Source organism: Malaclemys terrapin, chromosome 2, assembly GCF_027887155.1.
Source record: "Malaclemys terrapin pileata isolate rMalTer1 chromosome 2, rMalTer1.hap1, whole genome shotgun sequence".
NCBI classification, from domain to species: Eukaryota; Metazoa; Chordata; order Testudines; family Emydidae; genus Malaclemys; species Malaclemys terrapin.
In genome coordinates, this window is record NC_071506.1 from 279,381,944 (window position 1) to 279,407,069 (window position 25,126).

General features: G+C 44.7%; 1 protein-coding gene and 1 long non-coding RNA gene across 2 annotated transcripts; one reads left to right on the top strand and one right to left on the bottom strand.

Moving 5' to 3' along the window:
• Window positions 1–3,711: 3,711 nt before the first annotated feature.
• IBA57 (iron-sulfur cluster assembly factor IBA57) lies at window positions 3,712–17,267 on the bottom strand. The gene is made up of 3 exons (XM_054016686.1): window positions 16,854–17,267; window positions 12,781–13,127; window positions 3,712–9,156 (listed from the first exon to the last, which is right to left on the bottom strand). Exons 1-3 carry the CDS (start codon window positions 17,186–17,188, stop codon window positions 8,762–8,764), a joined length of 1,077 nt encoding a protein of 358 aa, XP_053872661.1. The 5' UTR covers window positions 17,189–17,267; the 3' UTR covers window positions 3,712–8,761.
• LOC128830856 (uncharacterized) lies at window positions 17,177–24,758 on the top strand. The gene is made up of 3 exons (XR_008443703.1): window positions 17,177–17,267; window positions 18,139–18,315; window positions 24,213–24,758. It is a non-coding gene; the product is annotated as an uncharacterized LOC128830856 (long non-coding RNA).
• The last annotated feature ends 368 nt before the right edge of the window (window positions 24,759–25,126 follow it).

The following is a 25,126-nucleotide window of genomic DNA, read 5'->3' on the forward strand; positions in this document are numbered from 1 at the left end:
TGGGAAGGGTAGGAGCAATATGCCCACACCAGGAGTTACTTTGGGACCCAAGAGCAGGACCTGGGCAATGCCCTTGCTTCCTCAGCCAGCTCCGTGCCCAACTCCTGGTATGAAATGAGAAGTTGGAGGCTCATTCTCAGCAGCCAAGTGTGTGCATGTGAAAGCCACTGTCAGTGGCTGCAGTGGGGCCAGGTTCAGGGCAGCGGCCTGGACCTGCAGGCTGGGGTGATGCTGCACTCACCTGCTTACTGTAGAAAAATTACTTGGCTTTTTGTGTTTCTCAATCAAAAGCAGTCAAACCCTTGGAGGCATGTTCCACCCACATCCCACCCGCCAGACTTACCCTTACATTCCGGGTCACTCAGTGCAAAGATTGAAGGTGCAATACAGTTGAGGTCAAACTAACTGGCCAGTAGTTCACTTTTTTCCCTTTCTTAAATATGGGTACTGTATTTGCAATTCTCAAGTCATAGAGTAGAACCCCTGAGTTTAGAGATTCATTAAAAATCCTTGCTATTGGGCTTGCAATTTCATGTGCCAGTTCCTTTAATATTCTTGGAGGGAGATTATCAGGGTCCTGCAATTTGGTCTCACTAAAATATTTGAGTTTGGCTTCCACCTCCTTCTTTCATTAGCCACCCTGCCACTGCCCCCAAGTTCTTCATTACCCTGTTAAAAACGGAGGCAAAATATTCACTTAGGTGTTGGACTATACCTAGATTATTTTAAATCTCCACACCATCCTCAGTGTTTAGCGGTCCCACTTCTTCTTTCCTAGTTTTCTTAATATGGCTAAAGACCCTTTTACTATTTAATTTCCTGTACAAGGTCCAACTCTGCTTGGCTTTTGAGAGTTCTCATCCCCCCTCTACACACACACACACACACACTTTCTGACCTTTAAATGGTAGCTTTCCTTGCTGATCCATCCCTTCTTCCATTCCTTGTAGGCTTTCTACTTTTTCTTAATTAACTATTTGAGATGGTTGTTCATGCAATTTCATCTGCAACCCTTCTCTACAATTTTTTCTCCTTTCTTGGGTTGCAAGTTTCTGCAACTTTGACTTAAAGCAATTCCAAGCCTCCTCCAGATTAGTCCACTCCACTTCCCTAACTAATTTCCTTAATTTTCTAAAAGTTTACCCTTTTGAAATTCAGGACTCTAGTTACCAACCTATGTTTGTTTATCCTTCCATTTAAGTTAAACTGAATTAACTCATAATCACTCTAACTAAGGGTGTCTTCTACAACCAGTTTTTCTATGAGGTCCTTGCTGCTTACCAATATTAAATCTAAAATGGCATCACCTCTTGTTGGTTCGGTGATTGTTTTGTGAATAACTCTGTTGACTATCACATTGAGGAATATCTGGGCCCGACCATTATTAGTAGCACTAGTCCTCCAAACTATATCTGGGAAATTAAAGTCTCCCATTGTGACGTTGTGCAGTCTATATGGTTTTATAAAAACTTGATAATAAGTCAATATAATGTAACTGAGATAGTTTTAGAGAAAATACGGTAATAAGTGAATGTAACGTAACTGGGATATGCCTCATGCAAAAGGTCTCTTGTAAGGTATCATTACAAAGCTTATAATCTACTGAGTATGATCATCTGATTTGTATAAATGTACCACTCTTGTATCTAAAACTAGAAATATAAAATGTAACTCTGAGGGCCTATTGTAATTGTGTAAAGTGTGGACCATTAATGATGGTTTGGAATCTTGATGACTCCCATTGTCTGCAGATGGCTGTATTTACCTGTGAGTCTTCCTGTATATGTGTGTGCTGGCAAGTGAGTAATGAAGTCTTGCAGTGACATGTGATCATGTCACCTGAACTGGAATCCATCTTTAACCTGGTGCTTTTCCAGTGAGGGGGGGTGGAAAACCAGAGAGACAAAGAGTTCCCGCCTTATGCAAAAGATATATAAAGGGGGGAAGAGAACAGAGAGTGAGAGGAGCCATCATGAAGAATCCCCTAGCTATCACCTGAGCTGCAACAAGAGCTGTACCAGGGGAAAGAATTGTGCCCAGGCCTGGAAGATGTCCAGTCTGAGAAAAACTTACTGAAGCATCTCTGAGGGTGAGATTATCTGTATTCAGTTTGATTAGGCATAGATTTGCGCATTTTATTTTATTTTGCTTGGTGACTTACTTTGTTCTGTCTGTTACTACTTGGAACCACTTAAATCCTACTGTCTGTATTTAATAAAATCACTTTTTATTTAGTAATGTACTCAGAGTATGTATTAATACCTGGGGGAGCAAACAACTGTGCATATCTCTCTATCAGTGTTATAGAGGGCGAACAATTTATGAGTTTGCCCTGCATAAGCTTTATGCAGGGTAAAACGGATTTATTTGGGTTTAGACTCCACTGGGAGTTGGGCATCTGAGTGCTAAAGACAAGCACACTACTGTGAGCTGTTTTCAGGTAAACTTGCAGCTTTGGGACAAGTGATTCAGACCCTGGGTCTGTGTTGGAGCAGATGAGAGTGTCTGGCTTAGCAAGACAGGGTGCTGGAGTCCTGAGCTGGCAGGGAAAACAGAAGCAGGGGTAGTCTTTGCACATCTGGTGGCAACTCCCAAGGGGGTTTCTGTGATCCAACCCGTCACACCCATAATCACTCAATTCCCAGTAGCATTTACTTCTTTAAAAATAGTAGAGATCTCTATCACATATCCAAATTGGATCCTGGGGGCGATCTGTAGGAGACCCAAAGCACTATCCCAGTAGAGCCTTTGTTATCTTTTTTCCCCATGGGGGTGCTAGATTTTAGCAGGCAAAACAATGTATTTTTCCCCTAGCATCATTCTCAGAAACGGATTAATTGTTTTGGCTGAAATTTCCCCAAAACATTTAGTCCATACCACTGGCCACAGAAACCTGGCGTGGAAAATTTCAGCCCAGACAGTTAAAGTTTGCCAAAGTTATAAAAAACTGAGTTTTATAATGGAAAGTGTTGATCAATTTTAATAATAGGTGGTCCTATCAGCCCTGCATTTAATAATGTGTTTTAGTGGCAGTGTTCTTGCAGTGATGTGTTTTTCTCTCTGTAATGGTGGTTTTTCTTAATTTTTGCTGAGATTAGTCATTGAAAGACCTAGTGAGAAAACCTCAAACATTTTAGTTCATGTGAAAAACAGTGGAAGGAAAAAGAAGTCCACTGGTTATTTTCCATTTTTTGACCAGTTCAAGTTAAATTTAATTAAATTATATATCATGTCTCCATAAAATAATAAATGTATCTATTTCATTTGAATCAGTCTAGTAACTTATTTTAAGATTAATTAGATTTACTCTATTATTTACCACCTGGAAGGTATATTTCAATGCAACCTCATAACAAGCAAAGCCATTTTTTTCCTAACTTTGATGCCTAATTGGAAGTGCTTAAGTGCATGCATAAGCATCTAACTAAAGTGGTTTGATTTTCAGAAGTGCTGAACACACACAGCTCCCTTTGATACCAATGGGCATTGCTTAACACCTCTGACAATCCAGCCATTTTCAGTTAGTTGCCTATATTATGTGTTTAGGTGTCTAACTTTAGGCATCCACATTTGAAAATTGTGATCTGTATTTATTAAAATATTATATATATATATATATATCTCCAGCCCGTGGTAATATAAAAGCCTTTCACATATTAAGAGGCAGTAAGAAATGTGTGTATGTAGCTGAAATAACAGATACAGCTCCCATGAAAAGAAGAGACAGTGTTTATTCATGCTGCATGTACAGTAGTACAGTATAAATATTCTGAGAAGAGCTTGCGCAATTGGTGGCAGATGGAAAAGCTTTTCTTGACAAACCAGCATAAGCGTTTTCTACACAGTGTCTCGTCACATTCAGAGAATCCAGAAAGTCTAAAGCACTACAGATTAATTTCTAGTTCAAGCTTAAAAACAAAACAAAAAACTCTATAAGCAACCTAAGAACTGACTGATACTGAGGAAACTTACATAATCTAAAAAGACTCTTCAGGGACTCATTCCTATGTCAATACTATAGCCAAACAATTCTTCAATCGCACGAAAATATCCTTGCCCCAAAAAAATGAAAATAGGCCTTTTTTCATTTTTTTCCTTCGGGGGTAAGTAGCCAAGCATCACTTAAATGTCATATTGATGGATTTCATTACAAGAATTTCAGCAAAAATAATGGAGTGATTATTATTTGACTAAGTTTATTTGACCAAGTTTGGAAATTAACTGTCGGTTTGATCTCTCACTTTAATAGGTAAAGAAGAAAGTAGCCAGATCTTTCATTTCAAGCTGCATCAACTTTTTTTAAAATTTAACCCTAGAAAACAGTGTCTAACTTTTGCTGACTTTATAAACAATTTTATGTAACAGGCTAAATTGGACTTTTGTTACCTTGGGCAACTTGGAGTACTTCTGCACTACAGTACCCTCATTAAGATTAACACTTGGGTTGAGTTTAGAAAAGCTTGGATGGAACACTTCAAATGGGAGCTGCCAATAAACGTTTTATGAAAAACAACAACAACAAAAAGGTAACTTATTTCACAATGATCATTAGATTTTCAATCCTATATGTAACTGAAGAATACTGGGACAATTGCTGTCATTAAAAAGGATTCCTTTTATCTTTTATAGTTCCAATTCCTCTTGTGCCTTAATAGATGCTTTTATTTTTAAATATTTAACACGTGTGATATTATTTCTTGGAGGATTTTAAGAACAGGTTAGACAAACACCTATCAGGGATGGTCTCAGTGCAAGGGACTGGACCAGATGAGCTATTGAGGTCTCTTGCAGTCCTACATTTCTATGATCCTTTATCAGTTTTCTTATATCCCAAAGGCAGTTTAGTTTTGTAGCATCAGAACGATGACTGTCAGACAAACTTGGCACTGATCGTACACTGTTATTAGGACAAGTCTTCAAGAGCAGTGCTAGTTAAAACACAGGTAGTTGTACTGGCATTAAGGAGGGAGGCACAACAGTGGCCAAAAGATTGCAGCTACCCCCTGCTCCTGTCCAATAGTGACAGGTAATCTTTAAAAAAAAACTGTGTGGTGTTTTTTTTTTTTTTTTTTAAATGAAGAAAAATGATGATCCCAAACTGCACGTGGAGATTTATATAAAAAGCACAAGGAACTGCTTTACTGACCACCTAAAACAACCCTTCTTGTGCATCTTCTTGCTCTTTAAGGTATTAATGATATCATCCATTGCAGGAGAAATGGCAAAAAGTGAACTCCGTCTTGACAGGTAACAAGCCTTCCAGTTCATCTTTTAACTTCACGTTCTGGTAGTTAGAGGATGCTTAATTTAACATCTTGACATTGATCCAGAATGGGCTAAGACCACATTGACTACAGTGGGCATATGGGCAGACCCCTTCTGTGAAGACAAGCACATCTGCCAAACTAACTTACTACTATCACTGACAAATAAAAGACCTTTGTCTATGCCAACTCCACCTAACCTACAGGCCAATCACACAGAAGCACCAATATTAAATCATTGACATAGCTAACTTTTAATGAGTAATTCCACAGATTCCTTTTACAGTAAGCCTGAGGAGTTTTAATGAATATGAGCATTCTTCATATACATTTCACTTCACAGTAATGGCTACAGCAAGGCAATGACAAAATGCCCTTTGGACAACGGTTATTTCAAACAAATATTAAACTGGGGTAGTTCATCATCTTGGGCCCCTTCCAGCCCCAATCAGGGCCCTACTCATTCATCCCCCTCACTCCTCTTCCACACACCTCACTTCTGAGTTCACATTGATTGATTTATTTTAAAAAAACACACACAGCTTCTATAAATTAGTTTAGGGTTAGAGGGGGGTGAGGAAGAGGAGGCCGGTGGGGGCGGGGGAAGGAGGTGCAAAGATGGGAAAAGTAGCCAAAGGGGCCCCAAATTATTGGGTGCAGGTTTGAGCACCCAGGAAGTCAGGTGGCTAGAGAAACCCCCAGTAAGAGCCAGCAGCAAGGCTTTATTTGTGGGCCACATGAAGCCGTTGGAGGATGGGGGCAGTAGTGAAGCAGTGAGGAAAGTGAGGGCCTGGCGAAACCCCCTAGTTAAGGGCAAAAGAGTTAGACAGCTGGGAAGAACAGGAGTGTGGGTGGCAAGCAGGCACTGATCCATAGGGCACTGCACAGGCTCTACTCAGCACTTTCTTATAGAAGGCAGGATTGTTACTCCCTCCTGCATATCTAGGGCACTGTCCCCCATCCCCCAGAGAGAGCCCTCTATGGGGCTGAGATTCATGCTGGCAGGGAAGGAGTGGAAATTTCACCTTGGGGAGGGGATATGTCCCTTCATTGGCTTTGAAGAGATTATGTGGGAACAGTCATACAGCCTGGAGTTTTGGCTGCCTCCTGATGGTTTTTGGCATTTTTTTTTTTAAAGAATCACAAGGCACATGGTCCTATTTTATTTATGTGTTCTTAGAACCTTTATTTAGGCTTGTCTACACATAAAGTTGTACTCTTTTAACTATTAACCATACTAGTATATTTAAAGTGTCAGCATGGATAAACTTAGGCCTGACCTACACTAAAAAGTTTTACTGGCAAAATTTTCCTTTTGGCAGCACAGTTTTGCATATGTCTATACTCAGGCCTCATCAACACTACCAAGTTAGGTCAGCTCAATTACATCACTCAGGACTGTGAAAAATGTTACGCCCTGGGCAACATAGTTAAGCCAACCGAGGCCCCAGTGTAGATCACCGGAAGAATTCTTCTGTCAAACCTTCCTACCACCTCTCAGAGAGGTGGATTTACTACGGCGATAAAACAACCCCTTTTGTCGCTGAAGCAAGTGCCTACAACTACAGTGGCACAGCTGTAGCTATACCACTGTAGCATTTCTAGCATATACTCACACTTATTTGTGATTTCTGCCAACCAAAATCTCAACATTTGCCGACAAAGTTAAACCAGTTATACTGGTATAAAGTTGTTCACAGCAATATAGTTTATTCCCGTAAAGGATGGGGAAGGCATCTATATACAAGTATAATTGTGTGCAGACTAGGGGTTGTATCGGCGTACCTATTTCAGTAAAATATCACACTCCGACATGAAAGAGTTATACTGGCACAAAACCAGTGCGTAGATCAGGCCTTTATTACCAGTATCCTGGCCATGGCAGGGCAGCTCTGGGTATACCATTGATCATTGTGTTCCCTCTGCTGACCTTGCAGCAGTAGAGTGCATACTGATGTCACAGCATCTGCATACATTGCTCACCCATGTGGTCAAGTATTAAAAGCAAAATTCTTATTTCAAACACTCAGTACAATCATTCCTCTTCCTTTTGAGAGAGTTAACAGTAATGACAAAAAAACGTTCTCATCAATCAGCAATTTAGGACCGGTGCTGAAAGCCTGATGCAAGGAACATTCACAGTAAACATTTTGGCCAGAATGTAGCAAAAACACATGCTATTGAAAGAAATGGGCAGCACACTCCTGTTAAAAAGCCTTACAATACCACAGAAATAATCCTGACATAAAAACATTTGACACACATTGTGATAAAATTCCTATATCCCCCCCTCCCGTTTCAGCATTTCAATATATGCAGCACTATATTCAGAATAAGTTTTGATCTATCCAATGGAGGGCAGACTCAGCAGGGCCCAGATCCAGCACCACCCAAATAAACACAGGGCACTCTCACATAGAGTAGGGGCTGGATTCCTTAATGGCCCCTCTGGACTCCTTAATATTCCTCACCCATGCCAAGCCTCCTCCCTCTGCTCCAAAGAGACTCTTCAAGCTATATGTAACCAGCGGCGGCTCCAGACACCAGCGCTCCAAGCGCGTGCCTGGGGCAGCAAGCCGCGGGGGGCACCCTGCCGGTTCCTGCAAGGGCGGCAGTCAGGCAGCCTTCAGTGGCTTGCCTGCAGGAGGTCCGCGGATTCGGCAGCAATTCGGCGGCGGGTACGCCAAATCCGCGGGACTGGCGGACCTCCTGCAGGCATGCCGCTGTAGGCAGCCTGCCTGCCATGCTTGGGGTGGCAAAAAAGCTAGAGCCACCCCTGTATGTAACCATCCACTATGTTGTGGGAGGAAACAAAAACTCTCAGCAAAGCTCCCAGACACACAGCTGGGGAGCAGTAGCTCTGTGACAGGCTCCTCTATGGTCCCAGAGCCCGTGGAAGTCCCTCTCTGCATAGCTGTGGGACCTTGGCTTTGGGTGAGCTAACCAGCTAGTGGAAGTCAGTATAGAGATCTCCTCTGTACCTTGCAAATTCCCATGGGACTGATACAACCAGCAATAATCGGCCTGTCTTCACTCTCTTTGAGCGAGGGAAGTACGGTACAGGGCACAGAGGGAGAGCGTGGGCCACAAGAGTGCTGTGGCTGGGTCAAGGATCGTCAGGGATGGAGCCTAGTTGCCCAGCACAGCCCAAGTCTTCTTAATCTCCCTCCCCATACACCTCTCCCTTAAGGGGAAGCAAGCGGCAGGAACTCCACAAGGTGAACTTTACAGACTTTGCTGAATATGTCTCTGCTCTCCTATGTGCTTCTCCACTTTAGCCCTTGTTTTGTCAGTGACTCGCTGATGCATCAGGTTCCTTCTGCCTTTGGGCCCAGCTCCCAAGGACCCTTCTGTAATACACCCTGCTCAAGTACTGCAAATAAAAGATAAAGACAAAAGGAAAATATGATGGAAGGGCGTATGAGAATGAATGACTTTCCCAGCTTATCAGACAAAGTTTATTAAGTAAGGCAGATGTGCTGCAGAGGATCCCTCATTTATTTGTCGGTAGGTTTTGGCCACCAGTTAGGTATAGATGCAGTAAGGTTCACACTAGTGTCGCCTGGTAAATTGATATGAAGTGGCTCATTTATGTTGGCTAATCGCAGCAAAGCTATGCCAAGTTCATCTCCACCAGCCCGGTACTTGCCAGCTGACTTTCCCGATTCAGTTAAGATCGCAGCCCCCTCGGGGATGCTTCCCAATGGCAAAGGAGCTGAAAGTTGCACTGGCAATAGGCGTTTGCGGATGACACCCGTGTGGTGGGTCCTAGCTGTTAACTCCTGTCCAATATAACAGCCTTTGGTAAAGCTGATTCCATTCATGTAAGCCAGGTTGGATTCCAGTGGTAAGGCTACTCCTGGGGGGATGTCTTTTACGCCTTCAGCTATTCCTGGGGGGAAAATAGAAGTAACTGGTAAGTTTTGTCCGGCTCTCACAATGTATAGCACTTTTAGCATCTATCTTGTTCTCAGAAAACTGTAATTAAAAAAAAAAAAGAGTAGAAATAGTTTGAAGTTATTGGTTTTTCAATATGTTGGTTGGAGACCTACGTTGAAATCACTAGTCATAACTGAGCAGAGCTAGCAAAGGCTGATTTAAAAGATGAACCGAAAAGCTATATTCGAGCCTGATCTGACATTCTGAGCATTCACGAGCACACGACTGAAATGGAGGGCAGTCAAAACCAGGCAGGACTGGACCCAAATGAACCCATATACATTTAATTCAAAGGGCCATATCCTGCTCACCTTAATCACATAAGTAGACTTTACGGTCAATGAAGAGCTATTTTTGGTCATAAGCTATGTAATAAACATAGGATGGTCAAATGAAAAGACCGCTTCAGCCATCAGCCCAATTATATTTTTTATCTTAAAAGTCAGGGCATACAGAGAAATAAAAAACATCCAATTAGTTAATAACAGCTTTATGGAAACGTTAATATTTTATTCTTTTTGACAATAGAAATAACTTCTGAAGGATTATTGAAGGAAATACTCGGCGTGGATCCATTAAAAACTATGCACCCATCTTCATTATGACCATAGACTCATTGTACTATAGGAGCTCAGACTCTAATATATTAAATACTTAAGGTAAAAATATAGCTTAACTGAAGTATTTCCTGTTATTACCCAATAGTAGACTGATTTTCAGTGGGAGTTTCAGGTGCTCAGTATCTATGAAAATTAGGCCGCAAGTCCCCTTCTTTATTTTTAAACCTAGAACTGTGGTTTAACTAAGATAGGCTCTGATCCTGTCCTGCAATCTGATCTGGAAGGGCAGACCCTACAAAGTTTAAGGCCAAAAGAGGGGAAATAGATCATCTAGTCTGACCTCCTGTATATCACAAGCTATTAAATTTCACACAGTTACCCCTGTATTGCTCCCAATAACTTATGTTTGGCTAATGTGCATCTTCCAGAGAGGCATCCAGTCTTGATATGAAGACAGCAAGAGATGGAGAATCCAGCACTTTCCTTGGTAGTTTGTTCCAGTGGTTAACCACCCCTCCTCACTATTAAGTTTGTGCCTTATCTTCAATTTGAATTTGTCTGGCTTCAGCTTCCAGCCATTAGTTCATATTATGCCTTTCTCCACTAGATTACAGAGCCCATTAGTACGTACCTAGCATTTCCTCCCCATGAAGATACTTATACACTAATCCTGTCACCTCTCCATCGTCTTTTCGATAAACTAAACAGATTGAGCTCTAGGGTCTCTTGCTAGAAGACATTTTTCTCCAGCTCTCAAATTATGTTTGTAGCTCTTTTACACCGCCTCCCTAGTTTTTCAAAATCTTTTTAAATATGTGGACAACAGTATTCCCACGTTGGTCTCACCAATGCCAGATACAGAGGCAAAATCACCTCCCCACTCCTACTCACTCACTATTCTCCCTTATACCCAAGGATCACATTAGCCCTTTTGCTAGTGTCACACTGGGAGCTCATATTTTATTTGCTTGTGTACTATAACCCCTAGAGTCACTGCTTTCCAAGATACAGTCCCCCATTTTGGAAGTATGGCCTACATTCCCTGTTTCTCGATGTCTGAGTTTGCATTTGGCTGTTTTAAAATGCATTTTGTTTGAATGTGCCAAGCTTACCAAGTGCTCCAAATCCAGTCTGTATGACTGCCCTGTCCTCATCATTATATATCTTTGTCAATCCTTGTGTCGGCCACAGCGATTTTATATTTACTTCGGATCACAGATAAAGTGTTGAATAACATTGGACCTAGTACGAATCCCACTAGGACCGAACCCATTTAGTGATGATTTCCCAGTGACAAATACTTTGAAATCTGTTCGTTTGCCAGGTCTTAAGCCATTTAATTATTGCTTTGTTGACATTGTATACTGCTCACTTTTCTAAATCAGAATATCATGCATTACTAAGTCAATTACCTTACAAAAATTAACCACACTTGTAATCTCGTCAAAGAATGAAATCAGGTTTGTTTGACGAGACCATTTTTCATAAAACCACATCGACTGGCATTAATTATATTCCTATCCTTTCATTCTTTATCAATTGAATCCCATTTCAGATTTTCCATTCATTTCCCTAGGATTTGTCAGGCTAACCAGCCTATAGTTACTCAGATCATCTTGCTTGCCTTTTTTGAATACTGGCACAACATCAGCACTCTCCCAGTCTTCTGAAATTTCTCTGGCATTTGAAGATTAATTAAAAATTAACATCAGTGGGCAGAGAGCTCCTCATCCAACTGTTTTAGGACCCTTGAGTTCAAGTTATCTAGGCCTGTTAATATCTAGTGGATGATGTTTAACATCCTCCTTAGTTACTAATAGAATGGAAAGGACTTCATCAGACATATATGATGCAAGTACATCATTCTGCTTCTTTCCAAATACGGAGAAAAATATCTATTGAACATTTCTGCCTTTTCTGCATCATTATTAATAAATTTACCATCTCCACCTACTTATGGGCCTATACCATTTCTTGGATTTCTTTTGTTCCTAATATATTTGATTTTAAGTAAAATCTCCTTATTGTCCTTAGCCCTGCCAGCCATAGATTCTTCCCTGATGACTTTAACTCCCCTTATTATCTGCACTTCATAACAATAAATATAAATTAGAAGTTATCTATTCCTCCTTTTTCCTTTGGTTATATGTTGCTTTTTTATTTATAATTACTGTCTTTGCTCTGCCACTGAACTAGGATAGGCTTTTAGCCAAAATTGTCCTTTTTCTTGATTGTGGAATCGTGGCTTTTTGGCCATCTAATTAACTCTTCTTAAAGAACTCTCAACCTTCATTCACATTTTTCTGTCTAAATTTGCCCTCCCCATCAACTTCACTCGTAATTTTCCTCAGCTTTGAGAAATTAGCCCATTTGAAGCACCAAGAATATATACTACTTTTCTCCCTTTGCCCACATTAAATGCAACTTCCTGTCCAGTGATTCATTTCATCTGATGCCTGGCTGCAGTCCCGTGGAAGTCAATAGGGCTCTGCATGGGCACAATGGTGAACCCACACACGAGATTGCAGTATCTTAGTTACCATCTCAAAGCAAATACATATCGCTTTGATCGTAAATTTCTTTATGAATCCAGTCATACATTTTTACTAAACAGGCCATGTTCGTTTTTTTTTTCCCCACAGCAACAGGCAAACAAACAAGCAAGCACAGTTAATATTCCAAAAATAATCAAAATGACTCAAACCACAAAAATGTCTGACCATATGGAAACCAGTAATCCTTTAGGCATGCCTACATCCATACATGTATTTAAAAAACCCAGCAGCTGGATACTGTATTCAAAATATAGTTATAGTTACTACATCAAATGTAGTCCAAAAGTATTAAACAAGAGCTGTATTTACTACCATGTCAGCAAACACATTCAGACATCCAATACTTAGCATTTAACTTCTTCTAGTGTCTTGCATTAGATCTTGAGTATGGAGTTCTCATAGCAACATACATCTCCCTCATTTTCCTAATTCACTAGCGTATAAAACTTAAATCGGCTTTACCTTGTTTGTACCTGTGCTTATGATAATCGCTAATATTTCCTATATGACTTCCAGGGACAATTTCTAGTGGATTTTCCTCTTTGTTTGTAATCAATCTCCAACCCATGACTTCTACTCTGGGATCAGGAGTTAAAACCAAAGTTTTGTCTGCACATTTCTCAAGGGTACTGGAAACATCTCCAGACTGTTCCTCTGGGATGACTGCCCATAACGAGAGATTAAGGCAGGGGGCTATGTCTACTTTCCTCCGGATCTTGTACAATTTCAAATGCTTTTGAACAGAATCCAGCACTGAGTAGTCACACTCCAGTAGGATATTTGGTTCCTCTTCTTGACTTTCATGAAGCCTGAAAAAGTAACACATACAACGTTAAAAGAAACAGAAGTAGTTTCACCAGAGTCTTTTATCTTAATCCTGAGCCAAGTCCAATGATATGCAGAATTTACTAGTGCTACTAGTGCTGATATGGGCAGTACTCAACCTTTTGGACAACTATGAAATGATTGCACCATACTTTTTTCTATTAAAACAAACAAAACAAATCAAAGAAAGCAAACAAAATTGTAAAATTATAAAGGAATGGAAATCTACACTTAGATTCACCAAGTCCCACCAAACCTATCCAAGTTATTCTATTATTGGCAGGTCAACTCCTGCCATCACTCTCAATGATGCCAGTCGTGAGTACCCAATTGTCCATTGCTCTGACAAATGTGTTTTCACCCATGCCTGACCCCGTTCAATAAGTGGGAAAACAATCCCAGTCCCAGTAAGCCATCATCTTACCCTCCTTCAGAGGCGGATTTACCATGAAACAAACAGTATAGTGGCACGGGGTCCCCAATGACAGGGGGCTCCCAAAATGCAAGACAAATCTCATCTAGCAACCTGCCCCCGAGTTCCGGCCGGTAGCGCAGCAGGGCTCAGGCAGGCAGGCTGCCTGCATTCCGTTGCCAGTGGCCTCACGCCGCTCCCGGAAGCGGCTGGCTGCTGGCACGTTTCTGCGTGCCCCTGGTGGGAAGAAAGGTGGCTCCGCGCGCTGCTCCTGCCCCAGGCAGCGCATGGAGACCCACTGCCCCCCTTCCCCCTACGGGGCGCACAGAGACGTTCCAGCAGCAGCACAGCAGGGCTAAGGCGGCTTCCCGCCCATGCTGCCTCCCTCCCTCCATACCATGCCACTCCTGGAAGCGGCCGGCATGTCCCTGAGGCCCCTGGGGGGCGGGATGTCTCCGCGCATTGATCCAGCCCCGAGCGCCGACTCCGCAGCTCCCATTGGCTGGGAACTGCGGCCAATGGAAGCCGTGGGGATGGCGCCTACGGGCAGCGGTGTGCAGAGATCCCCTGATCCCCCCCGCCTAGAAGCCGCTGCCAGAGGGGTGTGCCGGTCGCTTTGGCAGCCGCGCTGCCCAAGGTAAGTGCCGCCCCCCTGATCCCTCCCGCACCCCAACCCCCTGCCCCAGCCCAGAGCCCGCACCCAACACCCAAACTCGCTCCCAGAGCCCGAGCCCCACACTTCCTCCTGCACCGCAACTCCCTGCCCAAGTCAAGGTACCTCACTTTATTTTCATTTACTACCTATTACTTATAATATAGGAGGAGGATGAAGAAAAAAAGAATGAAAAATGGGGGGCGGGGAGATAAGAGAGAACATTCCTTTTCTTGTCTGGGTCCCCGGGGGGGTAGCCCCAAAAATGAAGCTGCGCACAGGGCCCGACTAACTCTAAATCCACCACTGCCCTCCTTGAAGTCCCTCCTCAAAACTTACGTCTTCTATAATGCGTAGATTAAACTGTAATCTGATAACAACTAGGAAGATGAAGCCTGTGATCGCTATTTCTGAATAGCTAAGAACTGCACACATTCTATTATATTAGTTATCCTGTTTCCCTTACCCCGGCCTGCTTGTTCACATCATCCACTTGTTATGGGCAGCAACTGTGTATTTTTGTACAGTGCTTATCACAATGGGGCCTGACCTCTCTATGCCTTTTATGCACTATCACAATATAAATGTTAAGTAATAGTAACTGAGCTGAGACTATCCAAGGGCCCCATTTGTCACTACTTACAATTAAGTAAAAGAATGTGCAATGTTTAGGGTTACCATACGTCCGGATTTTCCCGGACATGTCCGGCTTTTTGGGACTCAAATCCCCGTCCGGGGGGAAATCCCAAAAAGCCGAACATGTCCGGGAAAATCCTGCACCGCTGGGCCGGGGCCTGGCCCGGGGGCCGGTGGTGCTGGGCGGCCGGGGGGTGCGCCGGGCCGGCGGGGACCGGCGGTGCTGGGCGCGCCGGGCGGTGCGCCGGGCCGGCGGTGTTGGGCGGCCGGGGGGTGCGCCGAGCCGGCGGGGACCGGCGGTGCTGGGCGCGCCGGGCGGTGCGCCGGGCCGGCGGTGTTGGGCGGCCGGGGGGTGTGCCGGGCCGCCGGGGGCCACCAGGGGCCGGCGGTGTTGGACGGCTGGGGGGTGCGCCGGGCCGCCGGGGGCCACCAGGGACTGGCGGTGTTGGACGGCCGGGGGGTGCACCCGGGCCGCCAGGGGCCGGCGGTGCTGGGCAGCCGGGGGTGCGCTGGGCCGGGGGCTGGGGCCGGGGTGGGCGGTGCTGGCCCGGGGCCGGCACCCCAGGGCCCGAGCCGAGCCAGGCTGGAGACGCTGGGGCCGGCCGCCGGAGGGGGCCAGACTGGGCTGCGCCTCCTCGCCCTACCCCCCCAGCTTACCTGCTGCCTGCTTCAGGCTTCCCGCAAATCAAATGTTCGCGGGAAGCAGGGGAGGGGGCAGAGTTGGGGCGGGGACTTTGGGGAAGGGATGGAGTTGGGCGTGGGCGGGGCTGGGGGCGGGGCCAGGGCCCCGTGGAGTGTCCTCTTTTTGGACACTCAAAATATGGTAACCCTAGCAATGTTTCAGAGTAACAGCCGTGTTAGTCTGTACCCGCAAAAAGAAGAACAGGAGTACTTGTGGCACCTTAGAGACTAACAAAATGTTGCCATTCTACTTTGGTAGCAGTTTAAACCAAGTTTGCACAGATGTAAATGACTGCATAAGGCAGTGGAAAAATCAAAGCCAATATGTTCATATATCATCATAAAACATTTTTAGACTTGGTGCTTCAGTACTATAGTGAGGGATGCATTAGAAATGGGCACCTTATTATCACTTATTTACATTGTGATCATGCCTACAGCCTCCAATCAGCAATCAAGAGTCCATTGTTCCGGCCCTATTTACAGATTAAAAAAAGACATTCAACTACAATCAACTGCATGAAACATCTTGGGGGATTATTGTATGTGAAATGGGAAATACACAAAAATTCTTAAATAGTAGTGATAGGAATTACCTCTGAAGAACAGAAGTGAAGGGAGAACAAAACGATACATATTAATTTAAATGGGGAAAGATGAGATCTTTCATCCACCTTTTTTTATGAACAAGAAAAGCTAAATGCATATTGTAGGACTGAGATGGCCCTGATCCTGCAAAGACTTACACATGCGCTTGACTTTACACACTGTAAGTGGTCTCATTGATTACAGCATCACTAATGCACAAAAGTTGACCATGGACAAAGGCAAGATCAGGCCCTCTAACATTAGCTATGCCTAGTTGACATTAAAAGAACACCACCATTTTTCAACAGGATTTTTCCCCAACAGTTATTCATAATAAACCACCATTGTAAACGTGAAACAAAGGCATCTCTCCCTCCATGGCATAGGCCAGCAAGTTTACTACTGTAAGGTTGCTTTCATTTGCAGTGGGCTTATGACTTAAGAGACTTTTTTTAAAAATTCACACCAAATAATTTAAGAAGGCCCCAAATGAGCAAGATACTTAAACACACGCTTAATTTAAATTACACCCATTTCCAGGGCTTAAGTGTTTTGCTCAATCAGCTCTTAAATTAACTTTGCACGCACCACATCTGGCCAAGTGATACAATTCGGTCCACTACATCCATATCTGACTTCACAGCTGGCAAACTCATCTGCTCCCCTATTAGCAACATAGTGGTACTGACTCTACCAATGGTCTCTCCCAAGTCTTCCCTCCCCCGCGTGCATTGGTCTTACCTGTAGAGGAGGAGATCATAGAGGCACCGGCCCTGCACGTTGAGCGCATGCGTGTACTGAGCGCGTGGCGGGGGCGAGGGAACCCCGCCCTCCGGGGGACGGTCCGCCCCGCCCCACGTCAGTCGCGCCACGTCATTCGTGAGCAGGCCCTGCAAGAACGTGTCCGCCTCGGGTCCCTGCACGCGCAGGAGCGCGCGGCTGAGCGGGAAGCACCGAACAGCCGCGGGTGGGGGAGGGGCGCCCCCGCTCAGCCGCCTCATCCCTCCGCCCCCACCTATCCAGAGCGGGGGGCGGCGGGGTAGACCGAGCAGCGCCGCGCCCGCCCTCACCAACATGGCGACGCGAGGGAGACGGAGGCCCGTCAGGGCGGACCGACGGGAGCAACCTCGCTAGGAGTCGCAGCCGCCATCTTGCGTGAGTCAGGCTGGGGGCGAGGCGCAGCGCGAGTGGTAACAAACCGCTCCGCCCCTCCGGAGGTAGCCACGCCCAGTGCCCCTCCACAGCCCTGCGGGGTGGAGCCATGGGGCCAGAGGGCGGGGCCTCTGCCAGCGAGGGACGGCCTCAGGCAGCCCTTGCCCTCTGGGCCCCCACTGGCAACTGGGGGGTTCACCCCCCCCCCCAGTCAGTATCGGGCCTTGGTGGCTCCCTGTTGCCCTGACACTGACCCCCGCCCGGTGCAGCAGCAGCACCCTGCCTATGTACCGGCTGCTGCTCGGGCACCTCCCAGAGAGTGGCCGGTGGCACCGGGGGAGGCTGACAAACATCCATCGCATGAGCCAGGGTGAGGCGAGACTGCCCCTTCCCAGCAGCTGGGGAGGCTTTCCAGCCAGAGCCCTCAAAGCGCTTTACAAAGGAGGCCAGTCGTGCCGTTTTAGAGGTGGGGAAACTGAGGCACGAGTTGCCCACGGTCACCCAGCAGACCGGTGACAGAACTGGCTTTAAACCCAGGTCTCCCACGTCCCAGTCTAATGCTCAAACTACGAGGCCGCTAGGACCCATCGTTGTTGTAAAACTTGGCACCTGGCCCATACGTAACCTGAACAAAGCATCTGCTTGGCTTTCTCTGAATATGTTTGGTTTTGAAGTCGTCAGGGTTCAATTGCAACGCTTGTCCTCAGTAGGTGCAGTTCTGACATAGATACACTATGTAGCGCCATCTCCTAACTAAAACAGCTGGGGTCATCTGTTTGTGCTCTCTGGGAATTGATCAGCCATGTGGTATGGCTTGGAAAAGGAGGATGTGTTTTGGACCTTGAGATTTTTTTTTTTTTTTTTTTTTTGGCAGTTGTTATTCAACATGTTTCTACATATCTGCTAAGGAACTCAAACACTGCATTGCTATTAACTCTAGAGAGAGGATATATGATTGGTGTGATCACATAAGATCTACATTATCCTCCAGCCACCAAGGAATTGAAGATCGGGTCCTATTTATATGTCCTAGTGCACGTATGGAACTGAGGTACGTTTTCTCTAAAGAAGCAAAGGGAAGTGCCTCAAGTAAAATCAATTTAATATTTGTGCTATGATTCCTGTGGGGTCGGGGCCTCTACCTGCTTGTCCATTTCCATTGTCCCTCTCTTTCTTCAATATGTTGCTTAATCTTTTCCAGACTTCTCTGCTGTTCCTTTAATTACTGGAGCAGGTACATACAAATCTTCCTGAGTACTCAGTGGCTGTACACTGGAAATTGCCCCCATTCAAACAGTTAAGCTTTTCCAACTGTTTTTTACTGCTCCCTAGGTCTCTGCTGCTGCTTCCCTTCTGCTGGGGCCTCTCCTCACTATTCTTTTAAACTCCTCTTCCTTGCATGCTCCCTGAGCCTTGTTTAATTCTCTTTTTGATTCTGCTTCCGGACTTTCTACTTTTTCCTGCTCTGCCAGTTGCCTTCTTGGATGCCTGACTCTTAATGCTAGTTCTCCAGCATTTCCCAAGCTTTCTGCTGCACTCTAAGCTGTTTGCTACTCCCCCAGGCTTAAATGAAAACTAAGGAGGAACATTATCAACAGCTTCTTTGCTAACACACTGTGGTATTTGATGGTAATGTACAGAATGTTTAATAAGATTGGAATTTGAGTTATGTTACTTTGCTCTGAAATAAAAAAAGCCCTGATGGAAGCGTCTTGTCAAAATGATTTGTGAATGTGAAGGTGAGAGCTAAAAATCACCATTCCCTGGCTCATTAATACTAGACTAACTCCAGGGGACATATATGCTAAGAACTATGATAGCCTTGCTTCAAACTCCAATTTATTACAGTGGAATCATCTCCCAGATTTAAAATATGTTATCGAGTCATCTCTAAAAGCTTGTGCTCTGTTCCTCCTCCCCCTGCCCCAGAAGCTTATTCTCTGTTCTGCATACCAAGGCTCGGAACATGTCTGTTTAACTCAAGACAGCAAAAGTTATCCGACTGAAGTTTTGCAGCAAAACTTATCCCTTGGGATCTCAGCTGTATAATGAGAGGAAGACATTTCAAAACTGGAAAAAAAAAATTAATTAGAACCGACAGAAGCAATTGAGTATAGGCTGCCACTCAGCCCTGAACTACTTATTTATATTATAGTAGTGTCTACAGCCCCAGCTGAAATTGGAGCCCCACTGTGCTAAACATTCTCATAGTTAAGAGAGAGTTTCTGATCTTGAGCTTACAGTTTAAAGAGACAAGACAGACACTGGGTGCAAGCTGGGGAATGGCAGAGTGAGGGGAAAGTAACTTACCCAAGGTCATACAGCAGAATAGTGATAGAGCCCAGGTTTCCTGACTCCCAGTCCAGTGCCTATCCATGCTGCCTCAGAGCTTTTCTGTCCTCTACAAGGATCTCAGGACTGTAGGGGATGTTTTATACCATGTTTGGTGTCAGCAGCAAGGCACAACAATATGAACAAGAACTAAGGGTATGTCTACGCTTGCCATTTAAAGCGGAAAAAGTCCCTTTTTTTTGCACAAAAGCCGTGGGAGCGTCTACACTTGCCAATGACTTTTTTTGCGGTGAGTTTCACCGCAAAAAGAAAACCACCTCCACGAGAGCTGTACAGCTCTTACCAGTGATGCTTTTGCGGTGCTGTGCAAGTGAAGACACATCCTTCCTGTTTACAGAGCTTTAGCCTCCGCAGGATATCCCACAGTGCCTAGGCGACCGCTCTGGCCAGCAGCTCTGCTGCTCTGACGTCAGGTAAACAGACATCCACCTGTCCCTCTGTAAAGCCCCAGGAACTTTGAAACTCCGCTTCCTGTTTTCTTGGCAAGTGCTCACTTATCATCTGGCCAGGTGACAATACCTGCTCCATGGAGCAGACGATCCCCTGCTTGGAGCAATGCGGAGCTACTGGAGCTGATCAGTGTTTGGGGAGAGGTGGCTGTGCAGGGATGCAGGCTGCCCCTCTATCACCCTCCACCCCCTTCCCACAAGGCCCATTGGCAAAATGGAGAGAGCTGCACTGTGGGAGAGCTGCCCTCAGGGCGCTGCTCTCATCAGCGATGGAAGTGCTGCAGATTAAACACTCTCTGATGCCTGTGGAAGCGAGTACACAAACCAGCGCTTTTCTTTCACCGATTCACTATCACCTGTTGAAACTGACGGCGCAAAAACTTTGCAAGTGTAGGCATAGCCTAAGTGTCAGCTTCATCCTGAATTTCCCAGCTTTCATCTGTTTCAGTCAACCTCTTGAGTGTGGTGTTGGCTGAGTTAATTTACATTTAAATACAAACTATCTTGGGCCCAGGGTGAATGCAAAATCAGCTTTTACAGTTACACCACAACAGCCTTAGCTCACATTGTCTGTTACTCTGAAACTTAGCTCACATTGTCACCTGGGATCTTGTGGAGCTGCTAGGACAGAAGACCACAAACTGTGGGGTGTGCCCCCCCTAAGGGGGAATGGAGGAATGTTCCAGGGGGGCTGGGCCTGCCCCTGCAGGGTGGGAGTGCAATGCTGAAAAATGTGGGGACCACGGGGATAGGAGACATACCATGGCTGCAGCCACTTGTGAGCTTCACAATGCTACTGTTCCACTGAAGAAGTGGGCTGTAGCCCACAAAAGCTTATGTTCTAATAAATTTGTTAGTCTCTAAGATGCCACAAGTACTCCTGTTCTTAAAGCCATAAAAGGGGCTGATCCTGCAGGTGCTAAGTACCTCTCCTCTCCACTGCTTGACAGGGAGCAGACCTTGAACTTAAATGGTGCATAGCCCTTGTATTGGCCCTCTGCAACAGGGGTGAATTTCCCTCTACAGTAGCTGCCATTGTGTGCCAGCATTAGCAATACATTTGTTAGTCTCTAAGGAACCACAAGTACTCCTGTTCTTTTAGCATTAGCAGCGTAACAGAGCAACATCTCGACCATTACCACAGGCCACAGCTTTCTCTGGCACGCAGCCTTGTCCCGTTGCAACAGATTTGTAGCTACGATGGGTTTGACTCCCTTTTTAAATGACTGGCCTTGAGCTGTAGCCAGATTCCTTCCGTTGCCCACTTTTGAAGAGCATAGCTTTTTTTTCCTCCCTTTCAATGCAGCGTTATCTGGCTTTTAATTCTGCTTAGTGCACGGGGTGTTCCCAGATGAAAGCAGACACTTGTTAGGCAGCTGCATAAACAGAAAAAACCAATGCTGAGAAGAAAAAGAAACAACCTGCGGATGTGATTTTAGGTGACCTTGGACACTTCAACAGGCCCATTCTGCTGGGTTATTAGTATGAGTTAGCAAGGTTCTAGCCAATGTGGACATGCTAGCATTGGTAATGAGGGTGAACACTGGCAAGGAAAGGCAGAGAGGCAGGATGATGTGATTGCTGGGTGAGCTGGACATGCATGAGATTTTTTTTATGAGACTCCTTGCCTCAGTTTCTCCACTTGTGAAATGATGTTCACTGGGGGCATTTTGAGTCTTAACTGAGGGCAAAGGTCCAGATCCTCAAAGTTATTTAGGCTCCTAACTTCCAGTTGAGGAGCTGAGCCAAAGTGCTTCGGGCTCCATGAATGGAAGGTGCTAACTATGAACAAAGTGTTTATAAATGTTGGCAATTGAGAATAGATGGTTCATTATGATCTTGCATGTACCCTCCCCCTTTCTTCCCCTTGGTGCATAGTGAAATGTGTTATGAGCTGCCTTTCTTTTGAAGGATGAAGCTAGGTCTTTTTTCCCTACCTTGCACAGAGCTGGAAGAGTACCAGAGGGGTAGCCGTGTTAGTCTGAATCTGTAAAAAGCAACAGAAGGTCCTGTGGCACCTTTGAGACTAACAGAAGTATTGGGAGCATAAGCTTTCGTGGGTAAGAACCTCACTTCTTCAGAGCTGGAAGAGTGGTTTCTGAAGATTTCAGCAGGCCGTAGGATGGGGAGGAACCCCCTTCTTCCTACAGTTTGAGTTCTATAGTGATGATGACTTCTTCGCTGCGGCCCACAAGGTGCTTCATCTCCTCCATTGCTCCACAGCCCTCAAAGCCATCAAACAGGGCCTAATCCTGCAGGGTGCTGACCCCCCCTCCACCTATCCCTGTTCTAGAGAATGGCAGGAGCAAATCCTGAGGCACTGCAGTGACACCTGACTCTCCAGAAGCCAGTGCAAAGGGGGAATGGCATATATTTGGAATCACAATCAGTCTTAAATGCAAGGGGTTTATTAAAGAACCCAGTGCTAACTATAGACCAGGGGTCAGCAACCTTTCAGAAGTGGTGTGCCGAGTCTTCATTTATTCACTCTGATTTAAGGTTTCCCGTGCCAGTACTACATTTTAACGTTTTTAAACGGTCTCTTTCTATAAGTCTATAATATATAACTAAACTATTGTTGTATGCAAAGTAGATAAGGTTTTTTTTTTTAAATGTTTAAGAAGTTTCATTTAAAATTAAATTAAAATTCAGTGGCCAGGACCTGGGCTGTGTGAGTGTCACTGAAAATCCGCTCACGTGCCATAAGTTGTCTACCCCTGCTATAGACAAACAGCCTTCCCATAGCTTGAGTTCCAGCATTGTCCTTGTTTACCAGATACCACACCCTGTCTGGAACACGATACAGGATTACACAGAGACATCTAGTGGCTGAACAACACTGCATGTAAACATTGGCATGGAGGGGGAAGTTCCTTTTGCAGGGCCTATATCTGTGTACCTACATGAAGCCTAAAGTTTAGCGAAGGTCTACCTTTGGGTTATTTCATGATCCTAACCTTCACCCAAGCGGTATCAAAAATCATGGTACGTAAAAGGCTTTTTTAATGGGAACAGTGAATGACAGAAACATTCTATTCAGTCAGAGAAAGCAAATGTCCAACATCAAGTGGGCTAATTTCTGAGTCTTTATTTGACTTTCTGGTTTTTGTGGCTTTGATTCATATTTTCCCGGCTTTCCCATGTTTGCATTGCAGTCAGTGATAGCAGCATTAGCAAGGTGTCTGCATTACCTTTCAAAAAGGGAAATTAAATTTACCTGCAAGATCCAAACTAACTTTAGTGTTTTTGTTTCTTTTTATCCAGCAACAATTAAATATTTTTCACAGCATCTCAGCACAACTAACTACAGCTCCAATTGAATGAGGATTTTGTTAAAATAACTTCTTTACAAATGATAGGACTGGGAGCCACAATCTGATCTCAGTTATGCTGTAGTAAATCAAGAGTAACTTCACTGAAGGCAACTGGCTTACTCTGGCTTGACACCAGTCTACCTGAGATCAGAATATGGCCCTAAAGGCTCAATCCTGTTTAGGTACTGAGTGCCCTCAACTCTGACTGAGATCACTGGGGGCTAAGAGCACCCGCTCCCTTGCGAAACTGTCCACTAAAAGTGAGTCGGTTAAAGCAAAAACTGATCTGCTACCTTGAGACACAGGTGCCAAAAAAACTTTATTGCTGGGGTAATGCCAGAGATTTCAGTGGGATGAATTTGGCAGAAGTTGAGTTAGTATAGCTGAGAATCTACCTTTCAGTATCCTCTCTCGTGTCCACGCACATAAACACTAATTTAACCCTGCATTGCTCCAGTAGATTTTAATGGAGTTGCAGTGGTGAGTCAAGCCCACAGATCTTTCCCAGCCATTGCTCTTTTCCATCACCTCTCCAGGACACTAGAGAACTAATGGGGGAATTATGACAAGCAGTGGGCTAGGATTTGCAGCCAAGTGAGCTGATGGCATTTGAGTTACTCAAATGCAAAAACTACTTGCTGCACTGACCCTTGTCGTCTGTTACCACTCTGACCGTTCCTCCTTCTTGGCTAGGAATGACAGAGGAACGCTGGGGCAGTTTCCTGTCAGTGCTTGCCATCAGCTCTCATTTTTCATCCTGCAGCACGTGCCTCAGACTTTCAGTTCTTGGTGACTTAAAAAAATGTTTAATCAAGCTTTTTTTTTTCCTCTAGGATCTCAGCCAGTTCTGAGGCCAGAGAGAATCATATTTTGCTAGGGAGCTGTGCTGCTGAACACTGATGTGTCTTGGGCCAGATACTGCCACCCTTACTCATGCTAAGTAATACCTGACTCTGTAAGTACGACAGCTGATGATAATATACTACACTAGGCCAGGTTTTGCCATCAGTGTAGCATTTGGGCCTGATCCTTTATGCTTCAAGCAATAAGCATGGCATTATATAGCCTTAAAGGGTGGTCGCTTTCTTCCTTGTATAAAACAAACCCATTGAAACCATTTCCAATCCTTTCTCTTTTGCTGTGTCTGACTTCACTGGTTCAACACAACATGTATGGAACACGCGTCTGACAAAAATGCCTGACTGTCCTATGTAGCTACAGTGTCAACCAAGTTAACAGTGTTGTTTGTTTAAAAGACCGCTGTCCTTGTACTGTGCTTAGTGTGGGGGAAAATGAAATGTACCGTTTGTTGGAATCATACAACTGGCTAAGCCATATCACTTTATACACATCTCTTTAATAAAAGACAATTGGCCAAATCCATCTCTCGTGTAATTCATTGAAGTCAAGGCAAACGCATTGGGGTGAATTTGAACAGTTAGTTACCATTAAAAAAAATAAAAAATGGTGGAAATACTCCACTTTTTAGAACTCCAAACCAAAACAAATACTATAAATGCTGCAGGCTGCCACTCCTACGAGGGATTATATTGCTTTAATGGCAGCCAACCTTTCCCAGTTCTCTATTTGGGATATAATGGTTTCCGGGCTCGTAATGCCAGTACAACCGCCTGTAGCTTCAACAGGTTTGGTCCTACTAAACGGGCAGCTTAGTACTGGGCTCTTGACAAACCACCCTCCAAGTTTTCTACAGACAGTAGGGTAGTCTCCAGATGTGTTTGTTCTG